Source organism: Bos indicus, chromosome 22, assembly GCF_029378745.1.
Source record: "Bos indicus isolate NIAB-ARS_2022 breed Sahiwal x Tharparkar chromosome 22, NIAB-ARS_B.indTharparkar_mat_pri_1.0, whole genome shotgun sequence".
Classification (NCBI taxonomy): domain Eukaryota; kingdom Metazoa; phylum Chordata; class Mammalia; order Artiodactyla; family Bovidae; genus Bos; species Bos indicus.
In genome coordinates this window covers 14099924-14118391 of record NC_091781.1, presented here as the reverse complement: position 1 = coordinate 14118391, position 18468 = coordinate 14099924, and the positions used below count along the sequence as shown (strand labels likewise).

General features: G+C 40.1%; 1 protein-coding gene across 11 annotated transcripts in view; it reads left to right on the top strand.

Moving 5' to 3' along the window:
* Positions 1-18468, top strand: part of ULK4 (unc-51 like kinase 4) — a 521313-nt gene that overhangs the window by 145662 nt on the left and 357183 nt on the right. For 9 of the 11 annotated variants that reach the window (XR_011562944.1, XM_070776132.1, XM_070776127.1 and 6 more), the window contains 4 exons: positions 12751-12884; positions 14269-14390; positions 14510-14566; positions 15623-15703. Coding sequence is in view for 10 of the 11 variants with exons in the window: in XM_070776132.1 (XP_070632233.1) it covers positions 12751-12884; positions 14269-14390; positions 14510-14566; positions 15623-15703 (394 nt within the window). In the remaining variant the exon portion in view is untranslated. The remainder of the gene's footprint in view (positions 1-12750; positions 12885-14268; positions 14391-14509; positions 14567-15622; positions 15704-18468) is intronic. The other 2 variants (XM_070776131.1, XM_070776128.1) reach the window with 1 other exon arrangement.

Below are 18468 nucleotides of genomic sequence, written 5' to 3'. Positions count from 1 at the left end.
TGGTATATATTGCCGGCTAGGTTCACAAAGCCCACCTTTTGGTCATAATCAGTAGAAGATGCAATAACTTGTCTTTGCTCTGGAGGGATAGCTCAACGTGTTCTAGATTGTTGAGCCCTGGAAACTTCACTGGGGCCTAGTGGACAATGGATTTTTATGGAGTTTATCTGTCTCTTAAATGTCTTACTAAGCCAACTGAAGCTCCTCAGGTCCAATAGCCTAATGTCTCACGTCATCAAAGTGCTAGTGTACAAGTACAAGTGTGATGCTGGTGGGACATCAAGACAATGCAGATCTTTGCTGACTGATAACCAAGAGCAGGTTTGTTGGCAGAGCTCAAAGGCAAGGCCCTGAACATTTGCTGTTTGCCGTGATGAGTAAAAAGCAAACATGTGCTGATGGTTCTTCCATATTTACATGTAGAAAAAAGCCTTTGCCAGGTCAATAGCAACTATAAGATCCCGGGGCAGTGCTAATTTGCTGCAGTAGAGGTACCAAGCTGAAATCACAGCTGCAGTTGCAGTCACAACCTCTTTCTGTTTTGGGTAATCCACAAAGTCCATCACAGTCATTTTTCTGAAATTCTGCACAGACCAAATAGACAAATGGACATATAATAGATTTTTATCATCCCTATGCCTCTCAGTTTTTTTTTTCCGATGTTGCTATCAATTTCTGTGATTTGGTTTTCTATGGATATGAGTTAATATCTTTTTAGAGACGGGACATGTCAGGAACTGCTGTTTGTCCCTTTTTTTTTTTTCAAATCATAATGACCCTTGCTGCAGAGATCATGTAGCCAGTGTGTGGATTCTGCTGATTACTAAGTATGTCTATTCCTAAATATCTATTACATTTTGAAACTGAAGAAATAAACCCAGAATAGATCTGTACGTGTGGTGTGTCCATGTAATTTAAATTCAGATCAAAACTATCACCTGAGCATCATAACCCAAGAGGGAACCGCTTCAATTACAAAGAAAAGTATTGGATGATGAGCTTGCTGAAGATCCTTTATTTTTTTTAATATATATATTTTATTGAAGTATGGCTGACTTATTATAGTGTTTCAGGTGTGCAGCAATGTGATTCAGTTCTACATATAAATGTATATTATTTTTGCAATTATTTTCCATTATAGGCTATTACAAGACGTTGACTGTAGTTCCCTGTGCTGTTCCTTTGTTGCTTACTGCATATCTTTTTTAATAATTAGAAATCTAGCATTTTATTCATACTAAGTCAAACAAGTGGAATCAAAACGTCACAAATTTTTTAATTAGGCAAAAATTCATAAGTTTTCTAAAAGGATCCCTTATTTATGTATTGAAGTATAGCTGATTTACAATGTTTCAGGTGTACAACAAGTAATTCATATATATATCTCTTCATATATATATATTTTCATATATATATATCTTCATATATATATATATTCATATATATATCCCTGATTGGGGATTGGGGGCAGGAGGAGAAGGGGACGACAGAGGATGAGATGGCTGGATGGCATCACTGACTTGATGGACGTGAGTCTGAGTGAACTCTGGAGTTGGTGATGGACAGGGAGGCCTGGCGTGCTGCGATTCATGGGGTTGCAAAGAGTCAGACACGACTGAGCGACTGAACTGAACTGATATATACACACATACACATATATGTCTTTTTTTCAGACTCTTTTCCATTATAGGTTTTTATAAGATATTGAATATACTCATGTGCTATATAGTAGGTCCTTATTGTTTATTTTATACATAGTAATCTGTATCTATTAATTTTAAATTCCAAATTTTTCCTCCCCCCAAAATTCCATATTTAAAATACACATTTTCTCTGAAGGCAGAAAAGTTAGTTATAAAAAATGTACAGTAGATAGATACCAGTGGGTTTAGATTGAAGTGAAGCAAGGAAAAGTGTGGTGTTTTGATTTTCTGGAATAGTATATGGTCTCAACAAGGAGCCATTTGTGAGGTGGTCCAAGGCGAATCCAAATGGGATGGATTAGCCACAGTTTGCATCGTATGCAGCATCCAACGACACATGGTAAGGTCTGCAGCAGAAGTCGACAAGGGAGTGGTCCGTTGGTGGGCACAGTGAGTCCAGTAGGACCGGAACGGGAGGGAGGGGTTTCAGGGGGTAGGAATGGGGGTGGGGCAGGGGTGATGGCATCCTGGAGGATCCCGGACTAAGTTAAAGGAGCATGACTTCTCTGTTTAAAAAATCCGTATGATTGATTTCTCACAACGTGGATGTGCCCTTGTCTCTGAAAAAGACTACTGGAGTCTTATCTCCTATTCACACCATTTCCAGGCAGTTTATTCTTGTCTCTCAAGTTCCTTTCTGTTTCTCCTCTTTACCTGCACACTCATAACTGCTAATGGCCTATCTGGCTTCCTTCCTCTCTCATCATTTGTCTGTGCCATACCAGATTCGTGTTCTTCAAATGCTACTTTCATCAAGTCATTCCTTTGCTTTAAAAGTTTTCCTTCCTGCAGTCTTCCTGGGATCCCTCTCCTTGTAGTCACCATGGTCTTTGTGCCGGATTTGCTGGTTCTAGTTTCTTCAAAAACTGTCCTTAGGTGTGAGGAACTCGCCTCTTCTTATCAGTTCCAGTGCCTAAATATGTCTCCCTGCTGTTTGGAGCTGAGGGTGCTGCTGGGGTTCTCCTTGCTTCCCTGGCAGGTTTCTCCTTCATGGGCGCTTGCCTCTCTCCCCTTCCATCTGCGCCGTCATCTTGACAAAATTCTTGGAAGGTTCTAGCTGTGAATGGTACAGCTTCCTCTTTTTAGGGATAATGTGGATTTCCTAAGGGGATGTGGAAAAGAGAGAAGTAAAATGCTTGGGTTCAGCTGGCCAACTTGAACCAGAATCTTCCTTTGTAGTGAAAGGGCTCATGGTAAGAGTTAACATGCATTCCTTGCTTTCTTCCCACCTCAGTCTCTTCTTCATTGGTTCTCCCTCTTCTGCATCTTCCTGGGCCCTCTTTGTTTCTCTTTCACCACTGTCCTAGGGTGATTTCATCCAATCCAGTGGCTTCAAATAGGTTGGTATACATCTGTATGACCTCTCCAAACTCCAGGTTTGTATCATCTTTACATATTCAGTGGCATGCCCAAGAGGAATCTTCAAGTTGCCCCAAAGGAACCCAATCCACTCCCTATGTCTGTCTCAACTCCCAGGCTTCCCCATTTCAATAACACTTGGATTATTGTTCAGCATGTTGATCTTTTCAGCTTGATACCCTTGTAGACCACTAAGAAATAACATTTGCAGTTTGGTTGTAGAAAAATTGTAAAGTGTTTATGGATACTATACTCAAATGTCTCTACATTTTATTTCCTTCATAGAATGTGAGTTCTTTCAGTAGCTAATGTTCCCTTGTCCGTGAAGTCAATTTATTCTCTGATAGCCTGTGTAAACACATCCTGTAATGGGAAGGCATTGGAGAGGGCATGAAGAAATGGAGCATCATTCTAGAGTGAGTTTTATATTGTTATGGATCCCATCAGTCTTTTATTTCTCCAGTGGAGGTAATGGATATTTTCTTATGTTTTAACAGTCTGTGCTAGTGGCTGAAAGTGAGTAGTTTTTGCTTTAAAGAAATGGTATGTCATACTACATTAATTAAGTAGCACAGTATTAAATTTTGTAATAGATAATTTAGATTTTAGAAAAAATTGACTCCTTAGACACAAGTATAAATTTACTTTTTCTTTTTTTAATATAAATTTATTTATTTTAATTGGAGGTTAATTACTTTAAAATATTGTTTTGGTTTTGCCATACATCAACATGAATCCACCACAGGTTTGATGGAAGTTCTTTTGCATTCTTCTGTGTCCAAAAGATAAACATTTCCATTTTCCCTGCCCTCTGTTTCTGTTATTTATTTGGAGGATTTATTTATTTGGATCCCTGTTACTTATTTGGAGGATTTCCTGGAACAGGGAAAGAAGCCCACTTTTGAATCATCATCATCTCTGGTTGGATTAAGGTGATCCAGGGTTACATGTAAATCCAGTCTGGAGGAGTTTAACCCTCGGTCTCAAAGTAATCCTTCCACTTCTCACAGACTGTATATATACAGAAAGCAATTGAGCCTGCAAGAGGATAAGATGATATGATAAAAAAAACAAGTGAGATAAATTACAATATCCACAGAGGTTACAGAGAATGGAATTAATCACAAAGCTACCTTAAAATAACTATGATCAGTGTATTCAGGAATTTGGAAAATGGAGAATTTCGGTAGAGAACTAGCACTAGAAGAACAGAGTGGGTATTCTATAACTGAGATGCAGAGCTCGGGGGATTGGGCTAACTGCATATTAGAGCTGAATAATTAATATACTGTTATATTAACACCAGTATTAATGATAATATTAATAACAGTATTAATAACAGAGAATTAATATACGGTTCTGAATTCATCTGGGACCATTGAGGAGAGACAGAAGGATGGAAAATATGGAGAAGAGCAGAAGAGACATAGGATAAAACAGTGAGGAAGTGATGGTTTTTACAGCAAGTGGAAAATGGGTCATTTTGATATCAGTACAAGGAAAAAAAGCTCTAAATTACTCTGTGCATAGAAGTTAATTCATGGCGATTTAATTCATGTAAAAAGAGAAAACAAGTTTGCAGTAGCTAACACCTGAAAATTTCTTTATTACCTTGGAATAGACCAGGATTTTTTTTTTTTTTTAAGCAGGATACAAGAGCACTGTCATAAAATATTGATAAATTGGGTTACCTTAAAACTAAGATCTTCGATTCACCACAAGGGATCACTGAGAAAGTAACAAGTCCATAGCGTAGTGGAAAGTATTTGCTGCACATATAATTGATGTGGGCCCTTAGCTAAAATGTATAAAGCACTGAAGAGCAGATAATACAAGAGAAAAATGAGCATAGACTTGAACAGGAACTTTATAAAACTGGTTATCTTCAAATGGCCAATTAACACATGAAAAAATTGTGGCAAGAATATAGAGCAAATGGAATTCTTACACCTACCTGTTGCAATGTAAATTGACTTCATCACTTTGGAAAACTGAATATCAGCAGTGCCTATTAATCTGAAGCCAGGCATACCTTATGATCCAGTGGTCTCACTTCCAAGTATATATCCAGCAGAAATGTTTCCATGGATCCAGCCTAAGTTATGCTTGGTAGTATGCATGAGTTGAAACAGCCTCAATGTCCATCAACACTGAAATAAATTGTGGTATATTTACACCCTCAAATACTACTCAACATTGGGCATTTTTGACATGAACTTTAGCATCAGTATCTCTAGGATGTTTCTCTTGAGCCAGTTAGTTTCACCAAAGAGCATTTTTGCTGTCAGCCTGGGACGCAGGGACCTGGCTGCCTGGGTGTGGGGAGCCCCCTGGGGAAGGGGGCTAGAAGTCCTGGTATTTGTTCAGAAATTCACCGAGACTCCCAGTTTTGTTTGTTGGCCCCTTCTTTGACTTGGTTTGCTTTCTCTTAGTCTACAACCTTTCTGCTTTACTTTCTATAGAGAATAAATCTTCAAACTTCTGCCTGTGTACAACTCTGATAGCCATCACTTAGATTCATTGGGTAGAAAAGCTAATTTACAAATGAAACTGCTTTTTAGTCAGACTTTGCCAAAAATTTGTGCTTTTGCTCCTTTTCTTCCACCCTTAGTTTTAGAAGTACCTTTTCAATGCATAGTACCAGGGTAAGTGTGTCTGCCTGGAAAAGCAATGGGATTAGATTCCTTTTAAAATCCTTATGATAAAGCAGTTTCCAGTGGATTGAAGACTTCATTGTGAAAGACAAAAGGAGAAGACAGAAGAAGAGGGACAGTTCTAGACCATATAAATAATGCCTTCAAATCAATAACAAAAGACTAGTAACCCATGGGTGAATCAGCAGAAGATCTGAACAGGTATTGCACAAATGAGAAAGAACAACAGAGAAATATCAGAATATGCCTACCATAATAATTACTAAAGTTTGCATTAACACCACAAGATCACTTCAGTTCAGTCATTCATGTCTGACTCTTTGTGACCCCATGAACCGCAGCATTCCAGGCCTCCCTGTGCATCACCAACTCCTGGAGTTTACCCAAACTCATGTCCATTGAGTCGGTGATGCCATCCAACCATCTCATCCTCTGTCGTCCCCTTCTCCTCCTGCCTTCAATCTCTCCCAACATCAGGGTCTTTTCAAATGAGTCAGCTCTTTGCATCAGGTGGCCAAAATATTGGAGTTTCAGCTTCAACTTCAGTCCTTCCAATGAACACCCAGGACTGATTTCCTTTAGGATGGACTGGTTGGATCTCCTTGCAGTCCAAGGGACTCTCAAGAGTCTTCTCCAACACCACAGGTCAAAGGCATCAGTTCTTCTGTGCTCAGCTTTCTTTATAGTCCAACTCTCAGGTCCATACATGACTACTAGAAAAACCACGGCCTTGATTAGGTGGATCTTTGTTGGCAAAGTAATGTCTCTGCTTTTTAATATGCTGTCTAGGTTGGTCAGAACTTGCCTTCCAAGGAGTAAGCGTCTTTTAATTTCATGGCTGCCATCACCATTTGCAGTGATTTTGGAGCCCAGAAAAATAAAGTCTGACACTGTTTCCACTGTTTCCCCATCTATTTGCCATGAAGTGATGGGACTGGATGCCATGATCTTAGTTTTATGAATGTTGAGTTTTAAGCCAGCTTTTTTACTGTCCTCTTTCACTTTCATCAAGAGGCTCTTTAGTTCCTCTTCACTTTCTGCAAGGGTGGTGTCATCTGCATATCTGAGGTTATTGATATTTCTCCCGGCAATCTTGATTCCAGCTTGTGCTTCCTCCAGCCCAGCATTTCTCATGATGTGCTTTGCATATAAGTTAAATAAGCAGGGTGACAATATATAGCCTTGACATACTCCTTTTCCTATTTGGAACCAGTCTGTTGTTCCATGTCCAGCTCTAACTATTGCTTCCTGACCTGCATACAGGTTTCTCAAGAGGCAGGTCAGGTGGTCTGGTATTCCCATCTCTTTCAGAATTTTCCACAGTTTATTGTGATCCACACAGTCAAGGCTTTGGCATAGTCAATAAAGCAGAAATAGATGTTTTTCTGGAAGTCTCTCGCTTTTTCGATGATCCAGTGAATGTGGCAATTTGATCTCTGGTTCCTCTGCCTTTTCTAAAACCAGCTTGAACATCTGGAAGTTCACAGTTCACGTGTTGCTGAAGCCTGGCTTGGAGAATTTTGAGCATTACTTTACTAGCATGTGAGATAAGTGCAATTGTGCAGTAGTTTGAGCATTCTTTGGCATTGCCTTTCTTTGGGATTGGAATGAAAACTGACCTTTCCATTCCTGTGGCCACTACTGAGTTTCCAAATTTGCTGACATATTGAGTGCAGCACTTTCATAGCATCATCTTTTAGGATTTGAAATAGCTCAACTGGAATTCCATCACTAGCTTTGTTCATAGTGATCCTTTCTAACGCCCACTTGGCTTCACATTCCAGGATGTCTGGCTCTAGGTGAGTGATCACACCATCATGATTATCTGGAGATGTCTGACAGAATGTAGTCCACTGGAGAAGGGAATGGCAAACCACTTCAGTATTCTTGCCTTGAGAACCCCATGAACAGGATGAAAAGGCAAAAAGATAGGACACTGAAAGATGAACTCCCCAGGTCGGTAGGTGCCCAGTGTGCTACTGGAGATCAGTGGAGAAATAACTCTAGAAAGAATGAAGGGATGGAGCCAAAGCAAAAACACCACCCAGTTGTGGATGTGACTGGTGGTAGAAGCAAGGTCCGATGCTGTAAAGAGCAGTATTGCATAGGAACCTGGAATGTTAGGTCCATGAATCAAGGCAAATTGGAAGTGGTCAAACAGGAGATGGCAAGAGTGAATGTTGACATTCTAGGAATCAGCAAACTAAGATGGACTGGAATGGGTGAATTAAACTCTGATGACCATTATATCTACTACTATGGGCAGGAATCCCTTAGAAGAAATGGAGTAGCCATCATAGTCAACAAAAGCGTCCAAAATGCAGTACTTGGATGCAGTCTCAAAAACAACAGAATGATCTCTGTTCGTTTCCAAGGCAAACCATTCAGTATCACAGTAATCCAAGTCTATGCCCTGACCAGTAATGCTGAAGAAGCTGAAGTTGAACAGTTCTATGAAGACCTACAAGACCTTTTAGAAGTAACACCCCAAAAAGATGTCCTTTTCATTATAGGGGACTGGAATGCAAAAGTAGGAAGTCAAGAAATACCTGGAGTAACAGGCAAATTTGGCCTTGGAGTACAGAATGAAGTAGGGCAAAGGCTAATAGGGTTTTGCCAAGAGAACACCACAAGATAGAAATGAGCAAAAATTTGATACTACTAAATACTGGTGAGGTGTAACTCAGGGGGAACTTGTACGCCACGGGGACAACCATTTTGGGAAACCATTTGGCAGTGCTGTGAAGTGAAACATTTGAGGTTCCATTTCTTTGTTTTATTTTTTAAAAACTGAACTATAGTTGATTTACAATATTATGTTAGTTTCATGTGTACAGCAAAGTGACTTGATTATATATATAGGTATATATATCTATGTTTTCTAATTCTTTTCCATTATAGATTGTTGTAAGATACTGAATTATGTTTCCTTCTTGTGCTATATGGTAAAATCCTTGTTGTCTATCTATTTTTTATATAGTAGTGTGTATACCCTACTCCAGTACTCTTGCCTGGAAAATCCCATGGATGGAGGAGCCTGGTAGGCTGCAGTCCATGGGGTCGTGAAGAGTCGGATATGACTGAGCGACTTCACTTTCACTTTTCACTTTCATGCATTGGAGAAGGAAATGGCGACCCACTCCAGTGTTCTTGCCTGGAAAATCCCAGGGACGGTGGAGCCTGATGGGCTGCTGTCTATGGGGTCACACAGAGTCGGACAGGACTGAAGCGACTTAGCAGCAGCAGCAGCAGTGTGTATCTGTTAATCCTTTACTCCCAGTTTATCCCTTCCTACCCTTCTGCCTTTGGTAACTGTAAGTTTATTTTGTAAATAAGTTCATGTGTGCTTTTTAGATTCCATATATAAGTGATACTGTATTTGTCTCTCTTTGTGTGACTCTGTGAGTTAGAGAATAGGATGAACAGCAGAGGTGGCCTTCCATGGGAGTGTTCTCTTAAGATCTGTTCACTCCAGAAAACAGTGTCTTCATTTTGGTGGTGGTCTAATAATTCATAGAAGCAACTATTATTAGTAATAAAAGCAGCTACCATTTCTTGAGTATGTACCTTGTGTTAGACCCCAGACGATTTTCTCATTCCGTCTTCACAGCAGTCCTGCAAGGTAGGAATTGTTATCCCATTTATAATGAGAAAACTGAAGGTATAAAGAGCTTCAGAAATTTGTCCAAGATCATGCTGTTAGAAGGTGGTAGGGCTCTGAGTTAGAGCCAAAGATTTATTGAAATCTTTGTCAGTATTGTCAAGTTGAAAAAGTGACCCTACTGAAAGAAAGGAGAAAAATAATTTAGAAATCATAATGGGCCACAGGTCGTAATAAAGTTTTGGGATACTCCTGTGATGTTGCCGTCGATTTACCGCTTGTTTAAAGTCACCGTGACTTGGCATAGTCAGAAATTGGAGGTCTACAGATCTTACGAAAAGGAGGTAATATTTTTGCGAAGACTCACCGTTTATCATCTGGTAGGGCATGTTGTATAATTGAGTGTTACATCACCTAAAGTTTTTTTTTTTTTTTAATTGGCTGTGTAGAGCAATGATACTACTTCATGTTTTCAAAACACTTAAGTTTTGAATAGATGACTCCTACTCATGGTTCATAAACCAGAAAAATTCAAAAAGTAAGGAGGTTGTCATGTATGGATGTGATGGTTGGACCATAAAGAAGGCTGAGTGCCGGAAGACTGATGCTTTTGAACTGTGGTGTTGGGAAAGATTCTTGAGAGTCCCTTGGACTGCAAGGAGATCAAACCAGTCAATCCTAAAGGAAGTGAGTCCTGAATATTCATTGAAAGGACTGATGATGAAACTGAAGCTCCAGTACTTGGACCATCTGATGCAAAGAGCCGACTCATTACAAAAGTGATGGGAATGAGAGCAGATTGTGGTGGGTGGAAGAAGTTAAGAGGAACAAAGGAGATATTGGATATAGATTGATTTCTTAAGAGGTTTGACTGAGGAAGGGAGGAGAGAGGCAATGGGGCAGTTGCTAGAAGGACAGGAAAAGCATTTTGTTAAATGGGAGAGAGTGAGGATACAAAATGAAAAAGAAGGAATTGGCTGTTTCAAGATTCTGAGAAAAGGGAAGGGAATGTGATCTAGACAGAGTTGCAAGGAGAGAGAGGTCAGTGGTTGTGATGGGAGGAAAGGAGGCCAGGGTAGGATACACACTAAGTTTAGATTTAGGAAGAATTTCTTCATGATGCTTTATGTTTTCTCTGTATAGTAGGAGGCAGAATCACTGAGAATCTCATAAGAGGATGGAAGTTTCAGGGTTTAAAGAGAAGAACGTTTTGGAGATAGGGTCGGTGCTGGTGCTGTTCTGTGCCCTTGAGTATTGGTGTCACCCTTTTACAGTGGGGCGACTCTGCTCCATGTTTGACTTCAGCAGCCTCTCTGCAGATGTACAGGAAGCGTATAGATCACTAGATTCGTCTGGATCATTTGACTATGTGGATGTGGAAAAAAAAAGAGCACAAGGAAATGATAGATGGTGGGATGCAATCGAAGCAGGAAGTAAGTGAGGAAAGTGAGTGAGTGAGTGAAGTCGCTCAGTCGTGTCCAACTCTTTGCGACCCCGTAGACTGTAGCCCCTCAGGCTCCTCTGTCCATGGGATTCTCCAGGCAGGAATACTGGAGTGGGTTGCCATTTCCTTCTCCAAGTGAGAAAAAGGGAGTGCTTTTTGGGAGATGTCATGGATTGGGAGACGGTGTCATGGATTTTGAAAGATGATGTCATGGGTTGGGAGGCAATGTCATAGATTCAATCAGTGGAAGTTCCTTGGAGGCTGAGGAACTGTCACAGTGGAAGAGTGTGCAAGCAGGAATAAGAGCAGATTATAGTCAGTATAGTCAGAGGGTATATTTGAAATACTTAGCTTGGAGGGGCTACAGTTAAATGCTGGAATCTTCAATGTTGGATAAAGCTTTTCAGCAGATGGTGAGACTGGGCAGGAGATACCAGACAATGCATCTTGGGGAACCAAAAACGAAGATGGTGTTTTCTGGTCCTGCTCCTTAGTTGGGCTGATGGAGTAGGTGTCAGCTGAGCAAGAGGTTCCTGGAGTGGCTGCTATTCGCTTGGAAGCTCCAGGCCACAGCGATAGTGTGTCCTGCTGTGGATTCCCTGGAGCTCCAGGCTGACTGGCTCCCCAGGCTGATCTCATTCATTTTATCACATCTTCTATCACACCCCATTTTATGGGAAGCTTTTGGATTCCACTTACCATGAAATAATTACTGTCTCATTTCTTTGGTTTACCTATCATCATGGGGCTCTGTGCTCTCTGTTTTTTAAGTCATAGTGATATATTTCTATGGATTCATCAGGATTTACTCTACATTTTGAGCAGTGTCTTGTATTTGTTAGAGTGTGACTAGGGCTGTAATCAGCAACTGAAACAGAGATGCCAGCTGGCTTATATGGATCTTGAACTTTTGATTTGGTTTCATTCCCAGGTCTTTACTAATAGAGCTACAAATAATGACCAGTAAGAAGGCAAAAGGATGCACAAATCTACTAAGAGAACCACATAAATGCTGAGTGTTAAGATTTCAGTGTATGTTATGTATGTGTATTGTGTCCAGAGCCACCCTTTTCTGGTTTACAGTGGGAGTTTTGGGAAGCAGAATTTGGGTGGAATGATGATTGCAACAGAGCTGGAGAGATGGTTGATGATGGCAAGGGGAGTCCAGCAAGGGGGATTGCAGTCAAGGGGCCTTTGAAGTCAGGGAACTCATTGCCCTTTAGAGTTGCAGGGACTGGGAACTTGGGTAGTGGGTCTAGCAAAGGGAAGGAAGTATGGGCCTAAGAGTTCTCAACAATACCCTTGGTACCCAGAGTGATGGTTCAACAAGTCCCCTGGTTCTGGGTTGGAGGCTATTGGTTCAGAGACGAATGATAACAAATGCCACTGGTTTGAAGAAGAAATAAGTTTATTAAGAGACAGATATCATTAAACCAGAGGACAAAAGGGCATGTGAAATCCAGATGTTCAGATGGTATCTGCTCTCTGTATTATATCCAGTGCTGAAATGAATCATTTTTTTTGGATTTATATACACAGTTTAGTGAAAGAACTGGAATTTTTATGACTTGCCTGGGATTCAGAGCAAGTTTAAGACTAATGTCCAACGAAGGTGCAGACAACTGGTGGTTCTACTTTGACTCTTCAAAATGCCAAAGCCCTCTTCTTTCCAGAGGCTTTTGTTTGCCTTTCATCTGTCATCTGAAGAATGCGGGGTTTCTTTTAATGGGCCAAAGGCAAATGAAGTCAGGGCGTCGTTTTGTAATAACACTGGCAGAGATGTTCAGAGTTGCCTTATTTTCTCTCTGCATAAATGTCTCCATTTTTCTAAGGCAGCAATAGCCTGTGCCCGACAAGTTGCTCCGTATCTAAATGTCAACACGATGGGGACGGTGCCCCCTGGAAACACTTGCCATGGTGGTGTTTTGGGGCAGATGCTATCAACTGTTTTATCATGAGAGGTAATCTTTGGCACTTCTCTGTGTGTAGGCTGGTGATGTACATCGAGAGAGACAGCAGGAAGACCACTCCAGGCAAGGAGCAGCAAAGTGGCAATGAATACCTGTCCCGATGCCTTGACCTACTCATCCGTCACATGGTGCAGGAGCTGCCACGTATCCTGGGTATATTGGAGTCTCGTCCATCCTTAGGCCCCTTCCTGCTTATCTTTTTGTGACTTGGCTTTTGGGCATCTCTTTTTGTTCTTGATGGTCTGTTTTTTACAGGCGAGCACAGTGACACTTCTTGAATGTGTAGTTTCAAAATTTCAATGTTCCCTAACTGTTATCATAAATATTTCGTATCAGTGACATGATTGAGGCTAAAGGGCTAAATTAGGCTATATTGAGGTGTCATCTTGCAGTCCTGGAAAAGAAAAGGAAAGCATTTTAATTGGTTAAAATTGGACTTAGGCTATCATTTTAGGAACTTTTCTCAAAATTTCTCTTTGCATAATTCAGAAGAAAAACATTTTTCCTTCAGGTTGTAACCACAAATTTATTTTTTCTTACAATAATTTAAAAATACATAGGCACCAAAATTTAATATTAAAGAATTTTGATATTAAAGTTTGAAAATTTCATTGGTTTGAAAAATTTAAGATGAAAGTAATAATGATCTCAAAGGATGTTTATTACAGCTAACAAAATCTGTTATTTCACTGTTATTTACAGATGCAAAAATTATCTAAGGAATGTGTATATTTAGTTTAAAATCGCATTCCATGCTTTCCCAGCAGATGTGGCTATAAACCAGAAATGTTTAAAATGTTAAATTTGATCCAGCCTGTTACTGTAAAAGATATTTAGACTCAGAAATTCAGAATATTAAAGTAATGAAAATATCTTCATGGCTGATTCACAGTAACCTTTTGCTCCTTACTAATAATGTGGGAGATTTTTGCCTGTTCATGACTGAAAATAGAGCTTTTCAAATTTATTTGGATTGTAACCCTTTTAAAATCTCCAGACCGAAGGCCACAATCTGGTCAATTGGTAGCTGACTTTCTTTTTACATGACCCATCTTGTCTTAGGAGATGATGATGAGATTCGTGTGTCTAGCAAGGCAAGGTTTATTTATTGTTGGACTTGGCTATCCAATGAGAAGTTTTGGGAATTGATCTCTTACTTCTACCATCCTATTCTACTACCAGAGAAATCTAATCTATGACCTGTTAGCTTATAAATCTTAAAATAACTTTTTCCTGTTTACAAAAGTAATGGATACTCATGGTTGATATTTGTAAAGTACAAAAAAAGAAAAATCATTTTTATATTCTATTTTAAATTTCCAGATGAGAGATAAGTCTTATGTCCATCTTGTCCCCAGAGGCCACAGCTTCCTGTTGTAATGTCAAGAGTTGGGAATAAAACAGTGCATCTACTACCCACTTCTTTTATTTGGAGATTATTTCCCTTAGCAATCCCATTAATATTCAGCCCACAGCTAGTGGTCCCTAAGCATTTGTGGTCTCTAACCTCACGTGTGCTCTGGGATGTGCTTTGCAGGTGACATTCTTAACGCCCTGGCTAACGTTTCTGGCCGTAAACACCCATCCACAGTTCAAGCAAAGCAGCTGAAGATGTGTCTCCCCCTCATGCCTGTAGTGCTTCACCTGGTAACGTCTCAGGTATCATCTTTTTTGGGGAAAAAAGTGGAGCTGAGAAATGTCAACTCAGACGAAACATTATCATTTCTTTCTTACGTATGGCTTTCAGGATTTAATCTATGCAAACTCTCATCACACAGGTATTTCGACCTCAAGTTGTAACAGAAGAGTTCCTTTTCAGTTATGGAACTATTCTTGTGAGTAATGCTGAATTTTTCATGTTCCTAATAAAAATGTGGCTGTCCCTACTGTTTGTGGGATTTGGTGTCAGAATGAAGTAATTTAAAAATCTTAGTGGTATTTATTTGTCTCTAGGGAAGTGACCTTTTTGTATTTTTATCTGTTGACTGTAATAAAATTTGACATTTGGGGAAAAATACATTCTCTCCTGATAATGCATTTTGTTTAGAGACAGACCAGGTAGGGTAAATAAGTCCATTGAAAAGATTTTCATAGTGTTTGGTATTAAACATCATGAAAAAATTTAAAATAATGAAATTGGTAAAAATGGAATTCTGGAAACACAGTATTATAATTTCCTTTGGCTAACATCGTCCAGCTATGTGCCGTGTCTCTTTCTGTGATGACATTTCTCTAAGTGGAGCTCAATTTAACCTTATCTTTAATTTTAATGAGATGAGTAGCAGTGAAAAACAAATCACTGTATTATCTTTCACTTCGATTTTTGCTCACACACACAAAATAGTCTTTTTGTTAAGGTTGTGGCTCGTGAATTATGTTATCTTCTCCCCTTGCCTGGAACACTTACAGTATATACTGTTGATAAAACAGCGAGGTGTATAAAGGGAAAACGAAAACATTTGTCACGCAGCCCATTCTGTCTTCCTTTGATGTTAATAATAAATGCTGAGCTGAGATTTAAAAAATGCCATATCAGATAGGTGTCTCGTTAAAATGAAGTAAATATCTCAATTTTATTGCTGGTTTGGAGTAAACAAAAAAAGAAAAAATGATTACCATCCACAAATGAGGATGTAGTTTTCTAGAATGTTGATCGTACAGTAACATACGATGTTTTGAAGTATGACTGTTGAGTAGAGAGGTCACTGACTTTTATAAGCAGCGTGTTTAGTCAATGCAGTATAGGTTCTTTTGTACTTAACTTCAGATCATTATCATCCTCAAATCTTGAATTCTACAAAGCATATAATTTTTGTAGCACATTCATGAATTTGCAAATTGTGAGCATTTTGTCTGCCACCTTCCTTAATATGCTTTCTGATCTTTTTAAGGATAACATGGGTATCATTTTGAGCAGCACTGTAGTTCTGTGCTTACACCTCCACTGCGCTGACATGTTGAGCCTGATCATGGTAATTTTGCCCTTACAGCCCTCCTTGGAATACTTTGGCCCAGTGTTTGTTTGTTGGGGCTAGGTAGAATTGTCCTGTGTTCATTCTGTTTTTTCCTCATGTGTAGTACTTTGGTGTGCTTACATTAACTGAGTACAGTTTAGATTTTCAAGGAACTATTAAGCAACTCCAATATAAAAGTCTTTGTGGACTTCCATCTGTGTCTTTCAGGGAGACCTCCTCTGCTTCATGTAACCCATCTGCTCCCCCCGAGGAAGGGCCTCCTCACCTTCTCCCAGGAGGGAGTGCACCCTTTGAGGGGTGGGGGTGTTCAATAGGGCTCTGTATGGGTTTGCTTCACATAGGCACTTTCAGGGAATGGGAGATAACTTGCTTGGTTCAAAGGTAACTGTGATACTGAAAATTCTTTAGCAGTCTTTCCCTTGATAGTGTTGCTCAAGTAATAGGAGTTTACTTACACACAGTGGAAGAGGTCTCTTGGCTCTGTTTGGGCCATTTTCCTAGTTTGAGTTGCAACCAGTTCCAGAGTTTTTCTGTTACTTTTCTTACCACATCTGTTACTTGGCCTTAGCTGTGCGTCCATCTTTCTTGATTTAGTGTTGGCCGCACTGATGAAACACTAGTCCAGGGAGAGGAAGCGTTGACTGAAGTCATGGGCCTGGTTGTAGTTATCCACCCAATTCTGGTGTGTGTTTCTGTGAGCTGTTGCGAGTTGGCTGTTGCTTCTGCGAGTTGATCCACAGTCTGTCCAGAAGATGCCACGAATACCATTGTTAGTTACAGTGCCCTCCAGTGCCAGAGGCATGGTCTACTCCTCCCTTGGAAGGAGTAGAAGCCTCTGGGAAGTTCACGGTGCAGAATCTGCACGTTGAAGTCCTTGAGTTTTCTGCTTGAGAACAATTACTTTAAATTTTGTCTAGGCAAAGCTTCCCTGGAGTTAAGAGGGTTGGTTTGGTTATTTGTGTGGGTTGTTTTCTTTTGGGCAGAAGGTGGGGTATGGGCCCTTCTTCAGCAGATCTTCCTGACCTGGGAATCGAACTGGAGACTCCTGCATTGCAGGCGGATTCTTACCTACTGAGCTATCAGGGAAGCCCTTTATATTTTAAAAGTGCACACTGATTTGAGGTATTCAGACTTTGGGTCCACCATTAGTAGCTGTATCTAAGAACTTCTTGGGCTTCTGCTAAAGGAGCTCTCCAGGGGCTGCTGACTTGCCTCATGTGGGTGGAGACAACAGCCATACTTGGTGTGATCTTTGCTCATTAGAAGGGTCCTGAAGGTGCAGGCTGGAGGGGCTGTTGGAATTTTGCTTCCCATTGGTTTCTGTTTTCATACTGGTACCAGGCATGGTTTGCCTTTTGACCTATAGGTATCATTTTTTAAAAATTTATTTTGGTAGAAAAGTTCAGGATACTTTTTATATTTGGAGGCCTTGGCTTTAGCTTCCCCCCCCCCCCCCCCGCCCAAGCAAAAGGAAGTTTTGGGGTCTTTATGATTTAAAGAGGCACATGTTTGGAAGCAATTTAGTAGGACACTTTTAAACCATTATTAATCTTTCGAAGGGCCCAGGCCAAAGAGGACTACACAGCTGTTGATTGCTGTTTTTACTTCTTATTGGCAGAAGCAATGTGTCATTGTACCTGCCTCCGTCTCCAGTAAGAGGGGGAAAAAAAGGTACCCAGGGACACTTACGCAGCAAGGCATCTGGGGAGGTGCTGTGGGGAAGTTCCAAGGTGAACTCACCTTAGTTCCTTTGTACCTTCACTGAATTAGGCTGGGAAACAGGAAGCAATGATATTAAGGAAATCTGTTTGAAAACTCGTGATGTTCACTGTGATTCTTGTGTCCTTCTGAAAATGCTCTTGACTAATGGGCTGAGGAAGAGGACTTAGTTGTGTTTATTCTCAAGTTCTGGCCTCATTAGTTTATGAAAGTTCAGTGATTATGTGGTGGTTATAGTTTTTTTTACAAAAAGAAAAATTCAGATTTTCAAATGAAAGAAATGATGAAATGATTCTGGTTTTCACACAAGAATGTGATTATAATATCCACCAGCAATAAATCAATAAATCTTTGCTAATCCTGGGCTTTGAGATAGTCAGAAAAGACTCTCTCCAGATTTTTATTTTAAGTGAGTGTTGGTCTGTTGATAGATTTTGACTTCAGCTGTAGAAGATAAAGCAGAGAGAGGGTACTCTTATATTTTTATTTATTATTTTTTGGCTGTCACACAGCTTGTGGGATCTTAGCTTCTGGCAATGAAAGTGCCAATTCTTAACCACTGGACTGCCAAAGAATTCCCTTATATTTAAAAAATATGATATTATATATTTATTCATTGCCACATGAGTGTTCTTGTTAGGAAGATTTTTCCTTTTCTTAAAAATTGTTTGTTTAAAAAAAATTTAACACACCCTGAAGTAATATACCCACCCACCTTGCTTAGAGAATGTACTCTCAGCTTCTCAGAAGGACTGAACAGTAATGAGGGGCGCTGGTCTACCCTGGAGTCGTAGCTTTCTTTGCTTTTTTTCCCCCTAGATGGGGCCGCACTTTTGCCCCACAGTCCTCCATCTAACGAGCCTAGTTGTGGAGTAGGTGCCCACCCTTTTTGCTCCCCTGCTGTACTCCCACCTTGGAAGCTCACAGCCTCAGAAGATGCCCGGTGTAGTGTGGTCATCTACAGATTTTTCTGGGTCATTCCCCCTCACTCCCATGTTCTCTCAGCACCGGATTCGCAGTCATTGTTAGAGAATCAGGTATTT